At 42.7% G+C, this 25,006-nt stretch overlaps 2 protein-coding genes across 3 annotated transcripts in view; one reads left to right on the forward strand and one right to left on the reverse strand.

Moving 5' to 3' along the window:
* KDELR3 (KDEL endoplasmic reticulum protein retention receptor 3) lies at positions 1–10,395 on the forward strand. Its single transcript, XM_006174894.3, has 5 exons — positions 1–303; positions 4,455–4,555; positions 7,567–7,725; positions 8,414–8,666; positions 9,670–10,395. The coding sequence occupies exons 1-5, from the start codon at positions 213–215 to the stop codon at positions 9,708–9,710; spliced, it is 645 nt and encodes a 214-aa protein (XP_006174956.1). The 5' UTR covers positions 1–212; the 3' UTR covers positions 9,711–10,395.
* The window catches only part of DDX17 (DEAD-box helicase 17), a 17,949-nt gene continuing 3,333 nt past the window's right edge, over positions 10,391–25,006 (reverse strand). Inside the window, exons 2-13 of one of the 2 annotated variants that reach the window (XM_032492253.1) lie at positions 24,409–24,559; positions 23,673–23,772; positions 22,965–23,098; positions 22,601–22,666; positions 21,094–21,235; positions 20,552–20,712; positions 20,296–20,468; positions 19,844–19,954; positions 19,648–19,709; positions 18,524–18,583; positions 14,287–14,529; positions 10,391–13,421 (exon numbers count right to left, since the gene is read on the reverse strand). In XM_032492253.1, coding sequence (XP_032348144.1) covers positions 12,916–13,421; positions 14,287–14,529; positions 18,524–18,583; positions 19,648–19,709; positions 19,844–19,954; positions 20,296–20,468; positions 20,552–20,712; positions 21,094–21,235; positions 22,601–22,666; positions 22,965–23,098; positions 23,673–23,772; positions 24,409–24,559 — 1,909 coding nt within the window. In that variant the 3' untranslated portion in view covers positions 10,391–12,915. The remainder of the gene's footprint in view (positions 13,422–14,286; positions 14,530–18,523; positions 18,584–19,647; positions 19,710–19,843; positions 19,955–20,295; positions 20,469–20,551; positions 20,713–21,093; positions 21,236–22,600; positions 22,667–22,964; positions 23,099–23,672; positions 23,773–24,408; positions 24,560–25,006) is intronic. The other variant, XM_032492254.1, reaches the window with a different exon arrangement.

Genomic DNA, 25,006 nt, shown 5'->3' on the forward strand with positions numbered 1-25,006 from the left:
TCGGGACCTCGGGCGGCGGCGCTTCCTGGCTCCCTGGCGCGGCAGCCGTCCTGGCCACGTCACCGCCCGGCCAAGAGCGCGCTGGCGGAGCTCGGAGCTCGGAGGCACCGGCAGGGGCTCGGGACCCAGAGGCCGGGGCCGGGGATGGGGACGTGGCAGCCGCCTGGCCCACCAGAAAGTTTCCCGGGAGTTGGCTGCGCGCGGGCCGGACCATGAACGTGTTCCGAATCCTCGGCGACCTGAGCCACCTCCTGGCCATGATCTTGCTCCTGGGGAAGATTTGGAGGTCCAAGTGCTGCACGGGTGAGGGGCGCCCCGGGCGGGAGGTAGGGGACCGGGACCGGAGGGCCAGCCCCACGCCTCTGCCTCTGGCTCCTTAATTTCTGTTCTGGGTGGAGACTTCGGCTTGGCCGTGCTTGAAACTGTTTTTGTCCAGCTCCGCTTCCAAAGAAAGTTTAAAATTGTACCACATCAAAGAAAAAGGGCCCGTGGAGATTATGGAGGGAGGATGGGCTTGTGGCTCCATTGACCCCTTCCCTCCCCTGCCTGGCATTGCCACTGCTAGTTGGAAGAGGAGGGGGATAAGGAGGAAGTGACACCCCCTTTGCTGCCCAAGAGCAGCACCCCTTGGGGCCCATTGTTCTCTCTACACTCACTCAGGCCCAGGGTGGGAATCAGAGGTGGGGGGAAGGAGGTGTCCATACAGGAAGTGACCCCAAACTCTCAAGGTCTCCTCTTTTCCTCCCCTGACTGCTCGCCTCTGCCCCTTCCCAGACTTGCCCCACAGTCTGGGCCATCTTTCCTCCCCTGACTGTGCTACAGGCGTCTGTGATGTGGCAGGAGGGGGACTGGCCCTGCCCAGGTGGGCATGGGGCTGCCCTTGAGCAGAAGCCCAGGGAGGGTAGGAGAGGTCCCCCTTTTCCCCAGCAGTCTGGCTGCCCTGCTGGGGGTTGAAGGTTTCAGGATTGGACTGGTGATGGCCAAACAGACCCACTGCATTTAGAGGCTGCCTGAGCCACCTGCAGCCATCTTTGTCCACTGGTGTCCTGGAAGCTCCTGCCCTGAGCTTGTCACTGAGGTGAGGGGACACAGAGATGAACACAGGCTCCTTATGGGGGCCAAGGACGCAGTGAGTGGACCCCTGAAGGCTTCACGGAGGGAGCAGCTCTGTGCTGGGTCCTGGAAGACAGGCAGGGTGTCACCCAAGAAGGGTGTGTGGTGTCACAGAGGGCAGAGCTCACTATGTCCCAGGAATAGTGAGCAGCCCGATTTGGGGGTGATCTGGGAGGGAGATGAGTCCAGGGGGGGTGGGTGGTCATATGTGAAAGGGCTTTGTCTGTCAGGCTAAGGAGTTGGGACTAGGGAGCCATGGAAAATTTGGGAGGTGAGGGGGCTTGGAAGGGGACTCTGGAAGCTGTGTGGATTGGCTGGTAGAGGAATCCGAGAGAGCATCGTGGAGGCTGCCAGCCTGGGAGGCTCGGTAGGAGTGAGAGGTGGGTGCTGGTGTGAGAGTCATTGCTGAAGGAGGCCATTTGGGTTGGGGGTCTCCAAGGTGATAGCCACTCACCGCCCCTCAGGTTCCCACTCTAGTGAAAAGGGCCAGGAACACTGAGCAGCTCCAGTGAGGGAATCTTGCTTGGTTGGACCAGTCTCTGCACGCAGGGCCATGGGCTGGGTGAGCAGCCATGACCAGGAGGGGGCGCTGTTCCCCAACCTGCTCTGCCAGGCATCCTACTAGGCACCTGGGATATTACCAGCCAGCACAGGCAGAGATCCTGACCTGATACAACTGAATCTAGCAGTGGGAGACCGCCAACAGGCAACAGTGGTAGCAACTGAGTAAATGATGTGGTTTGTCAGAGGCGCTAAGTGCTATGGGAAAAGAAGATCAGATGGGTGGTGGGACCTGTATGTGTGTGGAGAAGGATCATCGCAGGCCTGGTTGAGAACTGAGTAGGTGAGGTGCCTGGATGCCAGCCTGTCAGCCCCGAGGAGCAGGGCCTGGTGCGAAACCCCAGTGACCTAGCCCCAAAGGCAGGAGACTGGGGCTTTATTCTTGCTCTGCCACTGACTCTGTGTGTGACCTTGGGCCTCAGTTTCCCCATCTGTCAAATGGGAGGGAGGACTTCCCCTAGTAGGTGGGTCCCATACGTGCTTGGTGGACCCCCGAGGGACTCTGGCCAGGTGCTGGTTCATAGTCTCTTTTGTGTCCTGGGGTCTCCATGCTCGGCTTGCTTTGGTGGGAATTATTCACTGCTTTCAAAAGAGTGTGAAAACCATTGTGCTCAAGATGTGAGGGCTCCCAAAGCGCTAAGGAAAATGTGAGTGAAGCCCAGGGCCCTGGCAGGCTGGGGATGGAGAGAGGGGAGGGGTGGGGGAAGGTCGTGTGAAGAGGAAGCCAAGCATCCTCCACCAGAGCCACCTCCTGGACCCTCCTACTGTGGGGCTGAGGGCCTCCCTCAGTGAGGGCTCAGGGAGATGGCACAACAACAGGCATAGCCCCGAGCCGGGTCAGTACTGCCTCCCAGACTACCACCCATCCCCCTACAGGGAGCTCCTTCCTGCATAGCCAGCCCCACGCCAGACCCCCAAGGAGCACTCACGTTCCCGCTGAATCCTATTTAGTCCTCACATCAGTCCTGCTCCATTTTACAGATGAGTGTGAGGAGCAGGCTTGCCATGCTGGTAGGAAATCCAGCACTGTGGACCCAGTGCTCTCCAGAATGTTAGGGCTTCAGCGGTGCTCATCCTCACTCATTACAATTGCCCCCTCCCCAAAATGTCCCGCACCAGAGGAATGGTTAGAGAAGGCACAGGTCAGGTGTACAAAGGAGCCAAACCCTGAATCCCTTCTCCGTGTCAAACTTCCCAGTCAATCCATCACATTTAGAATAAAATCTACTGGTGGGCGGGCAAAGGTGAGAGAGGCTCAAGGCTGGCTCGTGGTTTTCTGGCTTGAGCGCGGAGGGGATGGTGGTGGCATCTATGAAGACAGGAGGAGGGGGTTCCGGGCGGGGTGGTTATGTGATCAGGCAGGAATATAGGTCAGAACTCTGAGGAGAGTCCATAGCCAGAGTGTCCCCCATGTGTGCCATGGGATGGCAAAGGGACAGAAGGAGAAAAGAGGTGGCCTTCCAAGGATTAGGTGTCGAGGAGGAGACGGGCGGTCAGAGAAGGTGAGAAGCTAGCAGTGTGGACAGTCACAGAAGCCCGGGCAAGGGTGTAGTTGAGGGGTTGGGTGAGTGAGGACAGAGTTGACCTTTGGATGCAAAAACATGGACATCATGGACCATGGGGGTGATTTGGAGAAGTATCCAGACTGCTGTGGGCTTGATCAGGCAAGAGAAACGGGAGGCAGGGTATCTGCTCACTCCACCTTGGAACCACCTCCAGGATGTATCAAAAGTGGCCAAAAGTTGGCTAAGGAGCACGATGGCTAAATGCAGCTTCGATTCCTGGATGAGATCCTGGAACAGAAAAAGGACATCATTGGGAAAACGTGAAATCTGAATAAAGTCTGACTTTTAGTCAATAGGGCTATACCGATGTCAATTTCTTAGTTTTGGCAAAATGTTTTGTGATTATGCAAGGTGTTAACATTGGAGGAGGCTGGGTGAAGGGTATACAGGGACTCTCTGTACTGTCTTTACAACTCCTCTGTAAACCTGAAATTGTTTCAGAATTAAAAGTTTAGAAAGAAAGAGGCCAAAGCAGATGAAGAACTAGCATGGAAAGTATGAACGCAGTTTTGTCGACTCAGTGTGTCCACATGTGTCGTGTGTATGTGTTAGCCAACAAGATCTGGAAGGGTGCACACTGAGGCTTTGGGCTTCAGGTGATTACTGCTTTTTTAAATTTGCATCTCTGTGTATTATCTGGTTTTTTGTTTTACAGAGGAAAATAGTCAGTAACTTTTATAATAGAATAAAAAGCTTTTTTAATCTTTAAAAGTTGGAAAAATAAAATAGAATGCTCCCCTGGCCCTGCGCCTTCTTCCGCCTGCTCTGGTCTCCCTGGTGAATCAACATCTCATAGAGTCAGTGAGTTGTTCTCCAAAAGTTGGAGCTTTGGGTATTGTCAGTGGAATTCTGGGGGTGGAGCGAAGAGAAGCCTTGACACCCCCGCCCCCAAGCCCGACTCACACCACCCCCACACCCTCCCCAGAGCAAGAGCCGAGGTAGGCACTCGCAGGGGCCCTGGGAACTCAGTGTTCATGCCTTTATTTGGAGACTGGGTGACAGATTACATCCCAATGAGAGTAACAGACTCCAGTGATCCAATAGGAAGGAGGGTTTCCTGACCCTCAGAGGGCGGCAGTCCCCTGGACAAGGTGTCATTGTTAGATGTGACTGGACACTCTGGAGGCCATTCCAGCTCAGAATCTGGGCTTCTAGAGTATGTGTGAGCCTGGGAGGCTGTGTTCTTACTATCTCATGTCCCCATTCCGGCCACAGGCATCTCTGGGAAGAGCCAGATCCTTTTCGCTCTCGTCTTCACCACCAGGTACCTGGACCTGTTCACCAACTTCATCTCCATCTACAACACAGTGATGAAGGTAAGGGGGATGGATAGCCATGGCAGGGGGCCTGCCAAGCGCCCCTAGACCATGAGAGGCTTGGGAACTTAGCTGTGGAACCAAGCAGACCTGGATTTGAATCCCAGCTTTGCTGTTAGCAGCTGTGGGACCTGGGCTTGGGCAAGACTTCTGGACTCTGTGTACCTCAGTTTCCTCCTCTGCAAAATGAAGAGAGTAGTACTTACCTCAGAGGATTTTGTTGTGAAAATTCAACAAGGTCACAAATATAAATACAGAATAGCTGCCATATATTAAACACTCAATAAAGGTTAGCTATTATAATGGTTAAAAAATAAGCAAAAAATCAAACATGGTGCCCTAGGCTTTTAGAAAACGTATTCGTCCATTTATGTGTCAAATATTTACTGAGCACGTCCTGTGAGTGAGGTACCTGAAGTAGATGTGAGGTGCCGGTGCTCGTGGCACCTACATTCTAACTGGGGAGAGGGCCAATAAAACAATCCAGGAAAACTGGTGAGGATAATGCTATGCAAATAATTAAAACTGGGTGATGTTTCCTTCAAACATACAAAAAAATTTTTTAAATTGGGTTATGTGATAGAGAATGACTAGGGGACTATTCAGGGAGTGTGACCTGGAAGGGCCTCTCTGAAGAAGTGACATGTAAGCTGAGATCTGAGTGACACAAAAAATGAAGATCAGAGGAAGAGTATTTCAAGCAGAAGGAGTAGCTGGTGCAAAGGCCCCAAGGCAGGAACAAGTTCAGTATAGTCGGGGGACAGACAGAAAGCAGGCCCAGTGGAAGCTGAGAAGGTGAGGGCTGCCCGCTGGCGGTGGGGATGCCGACGGCGGGCTGGGTGAGGGCAGATGGTGCAGGTGAATGGTTTGGATTCAGTTTTGTGACAGGAAACTGTTGCTCTGAAGCTTGGTCCTGTTTTACTTCGATGTTCCAGGCCCTGGGTCAGAGCTGTGAGCTTCTGTTGGGATGAGGCATTTTCTGAGGTTTTAACCAACCATCCTAGCTCTTGAAGGCAACAAAGTTTAGTGGAAGGAGCCCAGGCAGGTTTCAGAGTTAGTAAAGTAGGATGTAATTATCTGGATGCTGGTAACAGAGACTTAAAATAAGAGTTATTTTAATAAGGTAAGGATTTATTTTTACCTCACTCATAACATAAAATCTGGAAGTGAGTAGTCCAGGGCTGGGATGGCAGCTCCTTTTAACTTTCTGCTCTGCCAGCTTTAGTGTGACTAGGACTGAAGTTTGTAACCTGTGCAGTTGCTCATAAGGGCCTCGTGCTTGGTTTAATTCTTTGCTGTTGCCATCTTGAAATTCTTAATTTTTCAACAAGAAGCCTTGACTGCAAATTATATAGCTAGTCTTCAGTGTGATATCTATTCTCTGGGTTGCCTCAAGGTCACAGAATCGGTTGCTAGAGCTCCTATCATTACATCACATTCTGGGCAGGAAGGAAGAGGAAAGGGAGAAAGAGCAATAGGGTGCCTGCCAGCTTGGTAAGCTCTTTTTAAAGAGCTTTCCCCAAACTCTACCCAGTGACTTCCATATGTATGTCACTGACCATCCTTATCTGCAAAGGAAGCTAGAAAATGTAGTTTTTAGCTGGGGACATGGTCTAATGAGAGTCCTGTTTTTAAGGAAGAAAGGCTACATGGGAGGAATCCTACCTATCTTGCAAGGCTATTGTGAAGATAACATGAGATAATATATGTAATGTGCTTAGCGCCCAGAAGATATTTAACCAAAAGTGAGTTCTCCATATCAGGATGTCCCTTTCGGGATACTGGGCATCTTGTTCCTAGGATTGGTGGAATGGAGGATGCTGTTACTTATGGGTTGTTGAACTCAGTGTGAGCTTCAGTCCGAGGGCCTGAAATCACTGTCTACTTAAATCCAACACAGAAGTAGCAAACACTCTCTGCTTGGTTAATTTCTCTGCCCAGGAGTCTGACTTGGGCAGTCCTGGAAGAGACTGTGGACCCAGCCCTTGCCATGGCTGAATGAGGTTTATGATCCTCAAAGAGGCCAATTTCCACATTTGTGAAATGAAGTAATCTCCATTTCACTGATTCATTCACTCATTCCAGCATTTTGTGCTGCGCCCTGAGTTAGATTCAGAGATAGACAGACATGGACCTTCTTATGGAATCTCTTCCAGTAGGGGAGACAGACTGGTACACAGACATTTACAGAACATGTGATCACAAGCAGCAATGAGCAGTTTTGCATAGGGGTATGGTGACCCAGAGCATGTGTACCTCATTCTGGTGAGAAAAGACTTTGAGGAAATAACCTGAGTTTTGAAGCACAAACATTAGTTCTCTAGGCCATTGTGGTCCTGGACCAGCAGCAACAATTTCATATAGGAACTTACTAGAAATGCAAATTCTCAGGCCCACTCAGACCTGCTAAATCAGAAACTCTAGAGGCAGGGGAAGGGGCAGCCGCCTATATGCTTTTGATGTAATTCAAATGAGAGCCTATGGCCTAGGTTAGAGGCCAGATCATAAAATCATTCTATATTGGAGGACAGCTGCCATAGTTAGAAAAAGAGTGCTTTTCTGAAGAATCAGTGATCAACTGATTCAAGGAATGTTAGCCTATGAGGAAGAATGCTCTCAAGTCACTGATGCAGATCCAGGAAGTTGAGGTTTTAAGAGAGCCCTGGAAGACAACTGCTAAATCCCTCTACAAAGACCAATTCTGGGTTTTTGTTTTTGTTTTTGTTTTTGCCTGATGCTTCACAGTGGGAGGACGCCTGAGCACGTTTGAGTCTTCATGAGCACTATCGGCCCCAACTGGGAGCATGTATTTACTTAACAAAAAGGTTATGAGCTTCAGATTCTAAGGCCACTGACCCAAGAGAAATTGCAAACACACTTCACCTTTTCCACCTTAAGGCAGAGCACTAGCTCCTGGGTTTGTTAGGTCCCAACTCAGGGTGGATTTGAAGCCCAGCAAATAGGTTGGGAAATGACTTCATTGATTCCCATGTGTCTCTGTCCCTTTTCAGGTGGTTTTTCTCCTCTGTGCCTATGTCACAGTGTACATGATCTATGGGAAATTTCGGAAAACGTTTGACAGTGAGAATGACACATTCCGCCTGGAGTTTCTTCTGGTCCCAGTCATTGGCCTCTCCTTCCTTGAGAACTACAGTTTCACTCCCCTGGAGGTAAGGGAAGGGACCCCAGAGTACTAATTCCCAAAGGTAAACACACTCCCTAAAATTCTTATCTCCAGACCCTTGGTAACATCTGGGCTGGCTTTCTACTGCAAGCATGGCCATTACTCTTTGCATTGTTGTCATGAGTTTAGAAATTGCCAATAAGCTATAGATAGTGCTCCACTTGAAAATGGGCATATCTAAATAGCCATGTTTGTAAACAAAGCAGGCATCGCAGCACCACTTAAGGCTGAGGCCTTCTGTCCTATCAGGTGATTAGTGGATGCTAGAGCACAGTCCAGACCCAGATTTCAACTCAGTAGTCCTGGGCCATGGCCCAAGAATCTGTGGGACAACAGACATCTGAGAAGATTCTGATGCTGATGTTCATGGATTGTATTTTGAGAAACCATGGCCTCAATTAAGGCGAATTTATACAACAGAACTCTGCAACAATTAAAAATTACGCTCTATAGCAATGTTCAAGCTGTTGTGAAAAAAGTGTTGAGTCTTAAAAATGTTTATTTGCAGAGAAAGGGTGCAATGATATACTGATTAAAATATTTTAAAATTTCAGGAACATTATTCTTTTTTGCTTCACTGTATTCTCTCTCCAATTAACATCATTTTAGTAACTGAATTCTAAAGATGGGCCCCTTCTTGATCAGCCTCCTCTGGCAATTTCTCTTTGACTCAGATCCTCTGGACTTTCTCTATCTACCTGGAATCGGTGGCTATCCTGCCTCAACTCTTCATGATCAGTAAGACTGGAGAAGCCGAGACCATTACTACTCATTACCTGTTCTTCCTTGGGCTGTACCGGGCACTCTACCTGGCTAACTGGATCAGGCGGTACCAGACTGAGAATTTCTATGACCAAATTGCAGTGGTGTCTGGGGTAGTGCAAACCATCTTCTACTGTGACTTCTTCTACTTGTATGTGACCAAAGGTAGGTGCTGGGATAACAGAGCAGTGTTGCTGCCACTGGCTCAGTTACTACAGTAAATATTTGAGGGGTTTGAAAGTGAATGGAGACAAGTCTGTGTGCTCATCATGGTGCTTATGTTCTAACACAGATGACAAAGTATCTTCAGGAAACTGAAAGTACCATGAAAAAAATAATACAGACCAATAGAGCATTTTATGTATTGTGCCCCATTTAGAGAAGACAGCTATGAGAGTGATATTTGACATAGTATTTGGGTTAGGAAAATACAGGTCAAAGACATTCCAGAGAGAATGGTTTATTTGTAAGCCCCAAGGCAGGAACCAGCTTGGAGTGATAAATGACAAAAAGGCTAAGATAGTCAAAGTCTTTAAACCTGGAGATATCAGAGGACAATCAAGATTAGTCACCTGGGCCTCCTAAGTCAGAGTAAGGAATCCACTTTGCATTAAAAAAAAAAATTGGGGGGGGATGGTAATTAGGTTTACTTATTTAGAGGGGATACTGGGGATTGAACCCAGGACCTTGTGTATGCCAGGCAAGCACTTCTACCACTTGAGCTCTACTATCCTCTCTTCACTTTCTAATCACAAACAGCAACTGGAGGGGTTATTTGAAAACCTCACCAGTTGGTTGTGTACAGTTAAAAAGCAGCCAAAGCAAGGATATAAGGGGGCAGTTGGAATTGTCTGGGAGTGGGTCATCAGTGGAAACAAGAGATGGACATTAGTCTTGAGAGTGGAGCTGATAGGAACTGTTGATGTACTGGATGAATCATGGAGAGGACAACTGCTAGATTTATGGTCTACCGGGGGTGGGGGTGGGGGGCGGGGGCTAGTGGTGATCAGCATCCAAGGCGTCTACAGTGAACCTGTAATGAAGTTTCCCTTTGGCTTTAACATCTGAATACTTACTGTGAATTGGGCACTAGATACTAAGATTGTGCACAAAGTTACAACAGGGACCATTCCTGACAAATTCTAATTTCAGCTTCCTTTTCTTCTAGTCCTTAAAGGAAAGAAGTTAAGTCTCCCAATGCCAATTTGAGGGCCCTCAGATGTTCTACACCTCAACAAGGACACAAACTATTTGAAGTGTTTTCTATGGTGACATACACGACCGAATGTTTAAAGAGAAAAATGCTTAGTGTGGACTTCAAAGCACTGATCATTCTATCTAGAAGACCTTTTCAGTATCTCCTTAAATTATAGAGGTAATTAAAATCTTGGACCTATTACCAAGTATGGTACCCTCACAACGCCAACTGGACCAAGAAAACCTTAGGTGCTTAACCCATGAATGGGTCAGATATTGCCCTGGGAAGGCCCTAGTGTTAAACTCATGCTAAGGAACAGCCAATCCCAGTCTGCACACTATATAGGGCAAAAACCCCAAATGAAGATCACAGTCCAAATATTAGAGGAGTATTCTGTTAATTTTCACTTCCCAGGTAGATAATCAAGTTTAGGAAGTCAAGATACAAGGGTGATATCAACAGGTGTGAAATGTTATGAGGAAACAAATAACCCAGGCGTTATCTACTAGCTATTGTCTTGTTGCTTTGTGACTCAGATGTTTGCATTAAGACCAGTCAATCCCACCTCCCTTTCACATTTATAGGTGGTAAGGTGAGTCAATCCAACATCCCCAACCTTGGTCTTAAAGCAAATAAAGAGACTACCATTGGACTACAGTCAGAATTTTTTCAGCAATAAAAATCACACACCTTATTGTCAACAGTGTTTTATTTATACCTACAAAAGAAAACAAGATGGTATCAAAAGGACAATTTACAAACTAAGAATAGTTAACATAAGCTCTTATTAGCATCTTGTGCCTGAACATCACACATCCACAAATCTTTCAAGTCTTAACGCAACAGGAATGTGTTCAGAGACCAGCAAGTACGTGAATAGAGAGAGCACTGATCCCAAGCAAAAGCCACCAACCTTTTAGATGAGAGAAGTCCACGCAATGAATTGTTAGGGAGGGACTGGGGAGAAGCAGTCCCATAGCTTAATATTGACATCCTTTCCCTAAGTGAGTTTCATTCATGACTGCAATAATTAGCATCAAATGAGGATTCTTCTGCTCACGTTCTGAAGCAAAGGCAGAACCTGAGTTATGAGTGGCATAGAGGCAGAAGATTTAACTCGAGTTACACAGTAAAAACTCTACTAGATTTCAGCTGTGCTCAGGCCACAATAGCTTTTGAGTTTTGGAATATGCTGTTATTTTGACTTTATGATACACCCCTGGAGGAAGAAGGGAAGCAAGCAGCAGACCAAATACTGTTTGCTTGCCCAGAGACATTTCCTGCAAAGAGATGCTTTCAAGACCTGCAAGAGAGGATACCCCGTCGTGGCACCTTTGTGTTTAAAAAACAAAACAAAACAGAATTTTGGTATAGAAGAAAAACATCTACAATGGATTAATCAGTGCTTAGACAAACTTTTTCTGAGGGAGAGATACTTTGGTTTGAAAGCACAGAGCAGTGTTGCCATGTTTTTTTCCTGTGCCTACCATCCTCCCTCAACCTCAACTTCTCTAAGGGGAAAAAGAGAAATTACGGAAGAAAGGGGTGAGGGGAATGGTGTCATAAAGTTCTTACATGCATTTATTTCAGCTTATGCTGACAACCTACCTGTATGTTGCACATTCAACCACACTTTCAGTACCCCTCAGAAATAATCCCTTCTCTCTCCCTAAAGAATTTTAAAAGGAAAACAAAAACAAAAACCTCAAGTATTAAGATCTTACAAACTAGTAGGCACTCTCAGGCCTTAGCCAAAGAATGCAGTGGAGCCTTCCCCCTTCAACTACACTATGAATGAACAATACCAGTAACTATTAAAAATAGTCCCACACTGGATATGGACGAGGTTTCTGGGGCTGACTGATCTTCCTCTCCTGTTACAGAGAAAAGGAGAAGGAAATTCTTTTCAGGCCTATCTGCTATAGGAAGTCCCAGTAAAACAGCCGGTATTATATGAAGGAGACAATCTCACCTACCTTCAGATGGAGGAAAAGCAAAAGGACTTGGGCTTTAGTCCTCTGTAACTTTTCTTAAACACTACCTACCTGTGAAAAGCTGAGTGCAAAAGGATGCTGAGGAAAATTTGCATCCAAAAGCTGTTACAAAGCAATGCAGAGAACAGAGTATGAACAGAGGAAGAGTTCTTAATAGACCCTTAAGATTCAAGATAATGTGGCCAAAACGGCTGAGCAGCTGGCAAGGAGTTGCTTTTATTCTAGCTCTACAGATAGTAAGTTTAAAAAGAAAATTTGCCCACTGAGTATATTGTTTATAATTAAAGGTGTTTTCTTACACTGCAGGTGAATACTTAACCGGTTAATAAATTTCCAGTGAGCAACTATGTTCATTCTGCTCACAGCAGCTGTCTGGTTGGAAAATCAATTTCACAGATGGTCCCTGGTTAAATGGGGTAGAAAAATAGACAGCTTCCATCCAGATGCTGAGATACTACATTTAACCATTGCAGTAAACATCTGGGATTTTTAATTTAAAAGATATACTTTAAAAAAACTCAGACTCAGCAATTTAATTTCTAACCTGACACTAAAATGGTTATTTTTCAGTAATTGGGAAGGGGGAAGGCAGAGTATATAGGATACAAAGCCAATTAGGAATTTTTTTTTAAACTGTCAAATGCACGTAACAAGCAATCAGCCAAAATGACAATGGTAAATAAAGCACTGTCTTAAAAACTCATCAGGCCTGAGGAACCCTGTTCCAGCTTGAGAAACATTAAAAAGCATTACAGAAAATGTGTAGGGAACTCACTCTTGTTTTTTTTTTTTTCCTATTCCAGTAATGAGAGCAATTTAAAGCACAGATGCCATCTTCTGCTGAATTCAACCCTCTACCCTCCCCCACCCCCAACTCAGGACAAAAAAAATGGGCTTCCACAAAAGGGCCTAATACCTTTTAAGATGAAAAATAGCTCAAATATCCTCAACATGCAAGAAGTTGGGGGGAAAAAAATCTCTTCCAGTCAGCTATACATATATATATACTTTTACAAAATCTGTTATTACAACAGACTGGATCATTTTGGCGGGCAGAAGAAAACTGGCAGTGAATTCTAACTAAGCTGCATGAGAGACAAATCACAATGGTTGGGGGGAAAAATTTAAAAAGAAAAAGAAAAAGGGAAGAGGGAAAAAGGGAAAGATAGCGTTGCTTTAAATGTAGTAAGTCTGCACAAAAGTCACTACCACTTGAGTGGTTTCATTTACGTGAAGGAGGAGGGGGAGGAGGAGGAGGGGGGTATTGGTAGGCAGTCTGCCCCATGTAACCTATCATATTGGTAGCTCCTGGAGGCTGTGCAAACTGTTGTGACATCAGTGGCTGTGGCTGCTGCCCAGACCGGCCTATCCCACTAAACTGCTGGCTAGAGCTCTGTGAACTTCTCCCAGTTGAAGTGGTGCTACTAGCCCCGTAAGTGCCAGCGCCATATTCCTGGGCGGTATAACCACTGGTGCCATAAGCAGCTGCCCCATAGGTGCCTTGACCATAGGTATATTGGCCTGCTTGCGCTCCAAAGGCAGAATTTGGACTTCCATAGCCACTGCCGTTAGCATAACCAGCTCTATCGGTTTCACTACGATCCCGATAGCTTGCAGAGTCTCTCCGGCCACCATCTTTGACTCCTCGAAGCCTCCGGTCACACTCATCCTGATACATCAGATTGGGATTGTTGGCCGAAGAAGTGGTCCGGTATCGAGAACGACCTCCTGATGAGGACACAAGGAATTTTCAATGCCAGATATATGATTCAAACATTAACCACATGTGAAAATGCTATTAGGTATAAAAGTATTCATATTCTTTCTTAATTTAGCTAGGCCAGCTTCCAAATGAACACTTTTAAAAATCACCCATAATTTGATTCTTTAAGAGAATATATTCAAATATTCAACTTTTCACCTTCTAGGCCCTTTAATTATTTGAAAATTACCAAGAAACACACTCTAAAAAATGCAGGAAGGATCCTAAGAATGGTATAAAAAAAAAAAAAAAAAAAGGAAAAAACAAGAAAAACAAGGGAAAAGGGGGGGGGGGCAAGCCTCTAAGTTCATACCACCACAAAGGGATCCTCCACTAGTGCATAGTGGTTCTCAAATGTTGCTTTGCAGACCTAACTACATCAGAATGATCGAGCTTTAGGATAAAAGTTCAGGTTCCTAGCTCAATTTCAAAAAAAAAACAAAACAAAAAAACAAAAAACAAAACCCTGTATTTTAAAAACCTCTAAAGGAATTCTGATGTAGAGCTTTAACATGCAGTAAATTGGGGAAAAATCCTATCAAACTGGCAGGCAAGAAACTCAGATCCTAGTGTATTTTGCAACTGTTAAACTATACCTGTCTCTACCATCATAAACGGTGTGAAATTATTGATTTCTCTATATGGAAAACTGAAAACCTAACAAACCACTAAGGTTTTGACAGGCCCCCAAATGTCATACTGTATTACTTAGTAATTTTTCATAGTTTCTTCTAAGTAACATACATAAAACCTTCACTGGATTAAAAAAATAAGGCACAATGAACACAAAAATAGATACCTTGGCAGTACCTGGAAAACTCCAGGACTTACCCTTACCCCCTCCTCCGCCGCCTCCTCTGTGGTCCACCAGCTGCATCAGTTTTGGATTGATAGCCTGATTAGCCTCTTCTAGCACTTTGATCAACTCTCTGGCCTGCTTTAGGTTCCCTGGGGTGAAGAAGGTGTAGGCAGTGCCCTTGTTGGTGCTACGGGCTGTTCGGCCAATACGGTGCACATAATCCTCTGAGCTGTTTGGATAGTCATAGTTGATCACAAACTTGACATCTTCCACATCTTCAAAGCCAACAATGAGTCAGTGTGTAGGATGATGTTGCAGGGAAAGAGAAGGTAAAGGACATGCCAACAACAGGTGGGAAGCACGAATGCAGGTGACAGCAAGAGGAGAGAAGATTAAGTTAGTAACCACTCTGAACAGGAACAAAAAAAGACTCATCCCAACAGAGTAAAAGAGGATTAATGATGCTTGGGACATGCAAAGGAAGGGGCACCTTTATCAGCTGTAAAATCCTAAGGGAATCCCATTCAACCACCCAAACTCCTGCCTCTTCTATGTTTTAAGCAATATACTGACAGGAGTTATACTAAATTCCAGTTCCATCCTTTTCAAGACTGGAATGTAGAAGGTGGTACCACCACTAAGTTACAAGGCCAAATCACTTCTACTCTGTTGGGAGAAGCCTGGCAAAATTTACCAGTAATATAATAAACTTACCTTTAAACCAGTCACAGAGCAAAATGAAAAATAAAAAACAAAACAAAAAAACTTCATATACTTTATTACTACATTTTCATGGAGACTTAAATCAAGATATTTAGATCAAAAAATTCTTTTGCTTATATTAAAAAAAACCTGATCAGAGCCAAAGTTAAGTACACATTCATTTTCCTTCAAATTATCTTTCCCCTTTCAATTACCACAAGAGCACATTACACTAAAATTTCACTGTACTACCAAGCCCAGCTCTGCCAAATGAGGTTTTTTTTCTCAACTCAAGGTTATTTCAACTCAGTCCTTGCTTCAATTATCAAAGGATTGTCTACATAACCTGGAAAATTAAATAACCAAAGAGTGTGGGAAAAACCATGAAACCTTGAGATACAAGTTTAATGTTCTGTCCACTGCTGGGAATTAGATTGAATAACCTCCTAAAGCTTAAAATATGTAAATGTTAGTGTAATGCTTTCAGCTAAATGTATATTTTTACCTACTTATACAAACAAGTTTAATATAACAAAGAATCCTAATGTTTTGTGGAAAAAAATCTGCATTTTACAAAGAATATTCAGAAAATATCCTAGATAAAACACAGATTTTTGTGATATAAATAATTAAAAAACATTCTCTGTTTGTTACCAGACCGATGCACACTCCCTCCTCCTTTGGGAAACCGCTGCAGCCGATCCCGTCTCTTTGCCTTTTATTTTTGGCGGCCTCCTTTCGAAAACTCCGCCTTCTGACACGGGACCACTGGAGCGCGGGGAGCATGCATCAAGGGTCCGTGGCAGTGAGAAGTCCCCACACACGCTCGCTCTGTGAACTGGCTTAGATGCTTCTCTGTAGCCCCATTTGGTTGCCAAGCGCCGGAGAACCTGGGTTCGGGTAAAAATTTCAGGTCCTCCAACGCCTCCCCCAAGGATAATTGGGGTGATTGTAGAAAAAAATAATTAATAAAAAATGTAAGTTACATCCAAAGGGTCAGACTGCATCTATTGCCCAGACTGGATTAATTTCAGGGGGAAGGGGAGATGATTTAAAAAAAAAAAAATTCAGCTGTTGTTAAAGGGCCTGTGAAGAAAGGGGCTTATGTCTGTTTCTTATTACAATAAAGGCTCCTCAGTCTTTACTGACCCCTAAAGTCCTGAAATCACACCAGAAAGACGAGAAGGCAGTTATCACAGGGGGCAGCGTGAGTCTCCGGCTAGGGTCGTTGATGTAACTAAGGAAAACAAAAATTTACAGGGCCAGAATAGATGAGACTGGGGAGGGAAGGGGAGGTAGGGGGTAGATGGGGAATTATGCTTCATGACCACGTCTTCAGAGCTAGGAAACAATGCTCCTTAGTTAATCCCACTGTGTACAACCATAGGCAGCAGAGCAGACTGAATTACTGCACTGGATGCATAAACATGTGCTTTCCTAGCAGAAAGCACTGGGGACTGGAGTCAACAGTTCAGATACTAATACTTGGGAATACTTCTGGAGGGGTTCAATAAGGGGCAGATATGGCGCCAGTTCTTCATACTGGAAAGGTGTCTTGTGTGTGCACACATACAGCTGGCTGAGGGCACATTAAAAGCAAGCGCAGAATCTGGTTTTCTCCAGTCAAGCCTGCCCTGACATTATTCGTGCACTGCCGCTATATTACCTTGGTGCCTTTAGAGAAGATGCTGTAGCAGGGTAAGAAATCAAAAAGTTAATGTTTTGGCCAGCTGCCTAGGGTAAGAACTTTTGTTTGACAAGCCCTATGACATGGCCTGAATCTCCAATCTCTAATCGGGAGGGGCTGAGACTAGCCAATAGGCTCATCTAGAGCTGCTTCGGGCCAATGTAGATTTGCCTCGGCCATGTACTGAGTGATCTGCAGCTGATAGCAAAGCTTCTGTTAAAAAACAAAACAAAATAAATTCAATACTTTAGTTTAACAGTGTGTAGTTTAAACCAAAAAAGGAAAAATTAAAAATATCCCATTGGAAAGGGAATAGTGGTTTCCTGAGGATGACTATTAGAAAATTATGGGAATCAAAGAACTTACCTGAAGGGAACATTTAAGAGGCCATCGCTCGACAGGAAGTGAAAAAAGGCCTGGTGACTCAGCTGAAAATTGCACCCCTGTCTATGAAGTAGAAGCCTTCACTTTCCAGGATCTTGTAGGACCTTGGTCAGCATTCTGCCATTTTGGTGGGTTTCCCCCTTCCTTTTGATTTTTATAAGGCAGCAAACAAAGGGGCCCAAAACAAGCACGGATGCTGAGTAACAAGAAACAGACTCAGGTACCTTCCCTCTCCCCTCTCTTGGATGAGTGGGGGTGGGATGAAGAGTCTAAGTTATTCTAATGACAGCCAATTGATTTGGTTTAGGAATGCAGGGGGACACAGAACAAATATTTTAAATTGTCTAGGCAAGATGCACAAAGAAGCTACCAGCACATAGCAAGCCTGTTTAAAAACCACCATCACTGAAAGCTTTTATGTAAACCGCTTTCAGGCCTCAGCCTCTTCTCCCAACAGGCCCAAGTTCTAACCGCACAGATCCAGACATGACCTCAGAGGGCAGAGACAATTTTTCAGTCATGGCTGCAAGTCACCACCTCTGAAGGAGGGAATGATGAGTGCAATGTACAAAAAGTCATCATTACTTTTGTATTCCAGTTTGAATACTTGTTCTCTTAATGTTGAGTATCATAAGGGAAGATGGTACTTCTTGCCTTACTAGGCAAGAAATTATGTTAATTTTAAAGTAACTTTGTAACAGAAATAGTCTCATCTTTTTTAATATATAAGTTTTGAGTTACGCCTGTTTTGTTCAGAATAATGGGCTAACCACAGAATACCTCTATATATCTTAGATCATAACAGGTTGAAAACTCCAGAATGTCAGCTTCAAATCAAGTTCTTAAATTGAAGACAGCACATCTATGATATAAGTATGGGTGGGAAGAGGGGATAACAGAGTGCTCATGATAATTTTACTTCAGTAAATCATGTTGGGCAGTGCAGATTTAATTGCTGAAAGATAACATTATTTACAGATTTACTAAATCCCCAAAACGTACTATGACAGCATTCATGAAATTGGACCTCCATACATCTCTCTCTCTCTCTCTCAAGCATAGACTGGTAGAGGGGTGAAAAATAACTGAAGAAACTAGCTTCTAATAGCTAGGTTCAATCAGGCTCATTCCATCCACCCAGAAAATAGAATAAAACCAGGAAGAAGTTGAGCTGTTTAACTGAATGTCTCCTCTCCCTCTCACTGTTTAAAACAGTCATGCCTAGGCCTTGCTGCAGACCAAAGCCTGTTTTTTAGGAGCAGGAAGAGACTTTGAAAACAAAAGGAAAAAACAAAAAAACAAACAAAAAAACCCACCAAGGTAAAAAAAAAAAAACTGTGGGGGGGGGGCGCCAGAAATCACACGCTTTGTATGTATGCTTCTCTTTTAAGTATTTATCTAAACACATGTATGTGCAACTCTAGTATGAAATGACAAACACATCTTTAAACCAAAAGATACATATACCATTGACAGAGACACCTATCTATACAAACCTAGCCCACGGGAGGCTACATCTGTGGCAATGAGAATGGGAGCCTTTCCAGAACGGAACTCTGCAAAACAAGGATACCAGTGAGAGCCAAGTTATAAAATCAAGGCTAAGCGATATGTATTTTTAAAAAAGACCACGTAAATATTTCCAGCTATCTGGCCTTTTTACCCTTACCATGCTAAACTTTCAAGTAATGGTGTCAAAACATGAAAAGCTCTTTTAAATTTACAGGTAATAGTAATTCTTTTGAAAATATTTATTATACTCACCTTTAGCAGAGGAGCAACAGATTTTTTAAAAAGTTACCTCTAATAATGAAGTGCCATTAAAATAGTGTGGCAACGTATAACAAAATTAATATTATCTAGAATTTTTCTTCCCTTAAATTATGTCAAAAATCACCTCCCAAATGAAACAAAATCAAAAGTGGGGGTGGAGGGTGAAGAAAGGGAGCACATGAAAAGACGTGAAATGAAAGGAGACACCATAACTTTGCCCTGTGAAATAACAGAGTTTATGTATTGCCTCTGCCCTCAGTTCCTGGCACAGAGCCCCTAAAACCCTTTAAAATGGGGATGCTAGGAGACTGGAAGCTTGGAACTTTGAGCCTCACTCCCAATCCTTGGAGGACAGTAAAGGAGGTGGAGACTGAGTTAAAGTGATGAAGTCTCCATTAAAATCCCACAAGTACAGGGTTTGGGGAGCTTCCAGGCTGGTGTATGTACCTATAAAGACAAGAACTTACTAAAAAAAAAAAAAAAAAAAAAAAAGGTGGCCTAAGTAATGAAAAAGCGGTATAAAGAGCCATTACTGACCTTAAAGGAAGGTGGAAATGCCAGAAATGTCCCTAATATTCAATTAAGTACAGCAAAGCTAGGCAAACCCTGGTCTATGGGTCAAATCTGGCACAATGCCTATTTCTGCAAATGAATTTTCGTTGGAACACAGCCAGGCTGTTTCTTTACATGTCTATGGCCATTTTTGTGCTAAAACAGCAGAGCTGAATAGTTGTGACACAAACTATTACACAGTTGATAAAGCTGAAAACATTTACTACTTGGCTCTTTACAGAAAGTCTGCCAATTCCTGAAACAGAGCAAGGACAATGCTTAGTTTTGAACTCACCATTAAGTACCCAATCTCTTTCTGGTTGACTCTTGTCTCCATGGATACACATAGCTGGCCAACTGTCAGAAGAAAAGAGCAAAATGCATGTTATGCATTACTGAAGTATTATATACTACATTCACAATACCAATTTAGAAATTCCAACTAAACTATAAAACCTGAGGCAAATTAATTACCTCAGTGCCACACTCACCCATCTCTGCGCATCCTTCGAGTGAGGTCATCACAGCGTCTCTTCGTCTCTACAAATATTATTGTCTTATTTTCCTTTTCGGCCATTATTTCCTCCATGAGTTGGATCAACCTGAAAACAAGAACAACAGTCATCCAGAGAAGACTCCTAGCACACACATTACGGGGAAGCTATGTTTGCAGTATCAACCCTCCAAAGCTTTAGTACTTCAGTTTCATATTACTTTCTATACAGCTGGTAATTATTAAAGCTGGGATTCAAATCCAAGGATCCAGAATCCCTGCTTTTAACCACAATGCTCTGAAAAATAATAAAGAATGCACTCTTGGGAAGCTAGCAATGCCTTTAATGTTCTCAAGCCTAAAAAAATATGGGCTTCTATAACACTTTAATTTTGGAGGATTATCAGGAAAGGTTTATCAGCATTATCAAAACAGTGAAATCTCCCATACTTGTGGTCTTTTTCACTTTCCATGCAGACATCCACAATCTGGAGAATGTTGTGGTTGGCACTCAACTCCAGATTGCCTACGTTGATCTGGGTGTAATCACGAAGGAAATCCTCTGCAAGCTGTCTTACTTCTTTTGGCCAGGTTGCACTCCACATCAACGTCTGCCTATCAGGCTATAAGGAAAGGAAAGACTTTCTTTTAGGCTAAGGAACTACAGGCAAAGGGCATAAGATAATGAATTATCAGCTTTACACACCCTAATTTGGTCAACAATTTTACGAATCTGGGGTTCAAAGCCCATATCAAGCATTCTGTCAGCCTCATCCAGTACAAGGTAAGTACATCGGCGAAGATTTGTCTTTCCTGACTCCAGGAAATCTATCAGGCGTCCAGGAGTAGCTATACAGATCTCAACACCTGCAAAATAAAACCAAAGATCTAGCCAACTAAGAATTCTTTATACACTGTTCATGTCTCAGCAAACTAAGAAGCACCAACTCTGGTGGTTGTACTTGGTGCTGCAGAGAGCATTAGCTAAATGTTAACACATTAACACAGTACCAGAAAACCATAATGTTAAGAAGAATTTATGCATAATCATCAGAACTTCACAAAGTTTAAGTCTCTAGCCATGCAGAACTTTCCTAAAATAGCATTTAACCATAACTGGGAATTTGTAAACTGTTGAAACATTGATTTCCCCTCCACCAGAACCCACTGTTTTCCTCTTCAATTTCATTTATAGAAATTAGCAAAAGAAGAGAAACTAGTAATTCTTATACTTTTTAAAAAAATTACCTCTCTCCAAGTCTCGAATCTGTGGACCTTTGGGAGCACCTCCATAAATGCAAGTACTCTTCAATCTAGAACATTTGCCATAGTCATCAGCCACCTGCTGTACCTGCTGGGCAAGCTCTCTGGTAGGAGCCAGAACCAGACACTAAAACAAACAAACAAACCACTTGAGATACCTACCCCAAGTTTAAGGGGAAAAAAGTATAGAAAGATTACAAAATTCTCTATTGTCTAATTTGGTACTTTCATAGTATATGACAGAGTGGGAAGTTGGAAAGGCATGGAGTATAAGACAGTGCTGTGGAGTGGGGCAAAAAAAAATTTCAAGGACTATTTATTTGGCATGTGGTATGATGCCTGACTTTTGATACATGATTCATTAATTATGTAAGTAGATTTATAGGTTGTGTTATCTAGCTTTAACTAAACAACTCTCACAAAATGAACAAGTGTCTATAAAACATTCCTACAACAAAGCCACAGATTAAATATTAGAAACAGATGAATAAGAAAACAGCAGCGCTAACACTTTCCTGACATATAGTTTAAGTTCATGGCCAGGCACATTAGGCAAAAACAACTACTTATACACAATCTGACAAGATGACCAAAACAATGCAAAATTAAGACATTTTGAAATAGGTATCATATACATTGTTCACAATGCTCTTTGCTTTGTGTTCTGATCTGTTATACATTAGCTAATGATAATATAGCTAACTCTTATTAGCCATATGGAACATGTATTATGTAATTAAAAGCAATGCATTATTCCTTGCTGTAAATACGTTGAGACATACTGTAATAATGTACATATTTATAAATATATATAGCAAGTGCAAGCTCTATTTTAAAAAGTTAAAGGGGAGAGGGAATAGCTTAGTGGTTGAGTGAACACTTAGCACACACAAGGTCCTGGGTTTACTCTCCAGTACCTCCATTAAAATAACAACAAAAATAAATTAAAAAAAATTTTTAAAGTTAAGAATGTACATTCAAAATATTTGAAGAACACTACTCAAATCTTGTAGGAAATAGCATAAATAAAAATGCTAAAACCAGAAGATCGAGCTACTCTATAAACATTTATAAAAGCATTACTTAACCACAAAGAATACACATCCCAAACCTGACTTAGTTCCACAGGGCAGGGATCTCATTTCATACTTTTGTATCCCTCATAGGACCAATGAGCAGTTAAGAATTGCACTTGAATTTAATGCACAGTAAATGCTTATATATGAAGGTAATAAACATACTGGTTAAGAATAAGACTTGTTCAAAATTCAAGCTCAGCCACTTAATTCCTATACGACCCTGGGCAAGTCATTTATTTGCACTGTGTCTAAGATATATTTATTTATTTAAAGTAAAACGGAGATATTTCTTCCAGATATGGAAAGTGGGGTTGAGAAGGAAATCTGAGAACATATGTAAAGCACAGTACCTGAAACACAATCATCAAGTTGTACTTAATCTTAGAATTATGAACAAACTGAAACACACTTACAATTGGGCCGTCTCCCCTTTCCAAGTAAGGCTGGTGGTTAATATGAACAATTGCAGGCAACAAATACTAGGTGAGGGGGAAAGAATGACAGTCATATCAAAACTAAGCCATTATATTCATTGTTCTAAATTATCACAGTACTTGATAATACCTAATAGGAAAGGGAAAGCAGAAATCACAACTGTTACACATATGTGCAATATAAATTTGAACATAAACTGTTTCCATATGTTTCAGATAGCTAAAAAAGCTGAAGGATTATCTATACCAACTGAATTAGAATTTTAACAACTGAGACTACACAGAATATTTACAACAGCAAAATAATACCACATTAAAAAACTCTTCTCTTGCTAGTACATACCGCCAATGTCTTCCCAGAGCCAGTCTGAGCGATGCCCACCATATCGCGGCCACTAAGAGCCAAGGGAAATCCCTGGCACTGAATTGGAGTTGGTTCTGTAAAGTGCTGATCCATCAACACATCCATTACATATTCTGTACAAGAATAAATGTTATTGCTTTTACATAAAACTAAGGACACAGCCAAAAGAATTTAAAAAAAACTGTTAAGCTCACTCAAGGCAAGATTTACCTAGCTTTACACCTATCCAAGAGGAGTACTGCTTTTTTTTCTTCTTCAGTTACCGAATCTTTGACCTGCTGACTTCTTCTAAGAGGGCTACTGCCATGGCCATCTACCCTTATCCTCAAAAACTTGAAAACCACTGCCCTAAAGTATCTAACAACAGGGCATAGGTACATGGTAGTGACTTATTATTAATCTGGTTCAAATTATATCCAACTAGAAAGCAATTTCATTTTGCTGTTTTCTAAAAGGTAGAGGCAAAACCCCCAAGGAAAGATGAAAAACTGCAAAAAATCCCCAAAAATTCTAAATCAGAGAATGTATGAGCATTAAAAAAAAAAAAAAAAAAAAAACAACTTTGTGAGGTTTCTACCTGTCTTTTCAACAAAATTCTGAGCCTGTTCAAACCTTTCAATAACCTATGACCACAATGACCATTCAAGCTAAATTAACAATTAAGATCCCGGATTGAAAAACACTTACGTGGGAAATTAGCATGATGGAAGGCAAACACAGGCTTAGGACAAACATCTCCCCCTCTCACTGTAATCTCTTTCTTTCGACGTAGTTCATCAACCTCATACTAGGTAAGAAGACAAAGTAAAGCAAATCAGTAAACAAGTTATTATAAACATGCAAAACTTTATGCTCCAATACAGCAGAACAATATCATGGAATTAACATGTCTAACACTTAAGAATAGTGCTTTCGTTCAACTTCATCCAACTTTGTGAGTCAATGAAGCAGGTTAATAACAGTTCCATTTTCCACATGAGAAAACAGTTATTCAGAAAGATTAGTAAATTGCTCAATGGGAAAAGTAGGAAGAGGGAGAAAACATGGAACTTGGGACCAAGTGCTCTTTCCATTACACTTTCTTCTGAACAAGTTACCTACCATGTCACGGGGAGAGCTCAAAACAATCATGAGGCTAAAATACAAACAGGAGTACATGATGCCAGTATTTTAAGTTTACTTAGTTTAACTTCACAGATGAAAAGACATGGCATCTCATATACACAGTTAAAATCACATAACAAATTGGCTGGGAAATATAACCAACAAATGAGAACCAAGTAATATATTAGGTACATATTAAAACTGGTTTCTCTTATTAGTATTGCTATACATGAGTAAACTCTGGCTAATATATCTACTTGGTTCATTACTGCATATGAAAAAAGGTAAACAAATAAATAAATAAACCCCCCAAACTTACTGGAGTCAGCCTTGCCACTTCTGGATGTTCAACATAAAAATTCTTCTCAAATTTGGGGAGCTCACTCAAATCCCACTTCTTTTTACGTAAACGCTCCCCAGGATTACCAAATTTCTTCGGGGGAAGGCCACCACCACCTCTTGCTCCAAATCTAGAAAAAACCCCCAAAATTTTCAGTTTATTAGTATTTTTAAAGCAAAATACCTTAGATGCCATAAAAACATGCAAAAAAGATGACTCTTTGGATACTACCAACCCCTCCTCCAGAAAACATTTTATTACTTTCATTTGAAGGTATGAGGGGAAGAAGTTCATACAACTTCCTTTACTATCCAACAATACTATTATGGGTATGGTAATAAATGGTGAAAAATTCAAAATTCTTTTATCTGGAGAAGTGTAACATGGAGATTACAACCAGATTCTGGAACCAGAAAAGGTCCAAATTTTGATTCTGCAACTTAGTTACGATTTTGAGCAATTATTTAACTTCTCTGTACCTCAGTTTGTGTAAAGTAGAAATAATACCACCTATTTCAGAGGCTGCTGTGAAGATAAAATGAGTACATGTAGTGTTTAAAACAGTATCTGGGCATAG

Source organism: Camelus ferus, chromosome 12, assembly GCF_009834535.1.
Source record: "Camelus ferus isolate YT-003-E chromosome 12, BCGSAC_Cfer_1.0, whole genome shotgun sequence".
NCBI lineage: Eukaryota > Metazoa > Chordata > Mammalia > Artiodactyla > Camelidae > Camelus > Camelus ferus.

Coding starts and splice junctions, on each gene's coding strand:
- KDELR3 (XM_006174894.3), top strand. CDS start 213: ATGAACGTGTTCCGAATCCTCGGCGACCTGAGCCACCTCCTGGCCATG. Junction 304..4,454: donor GAGGTCCAAGTGCTGCACGG/GTGAGGGGCGCC, acceptor TTCCGGCCACAG/GCATCTCTGGGAAGAGCCAG. Junction 8,667..9,669: donor CTACTTGTATGTGACCAAAG/GTAGGTGCTGGG, acceptor CTTTTCTTCTAG/TCCTTAAAGGAAAGAAGTTA.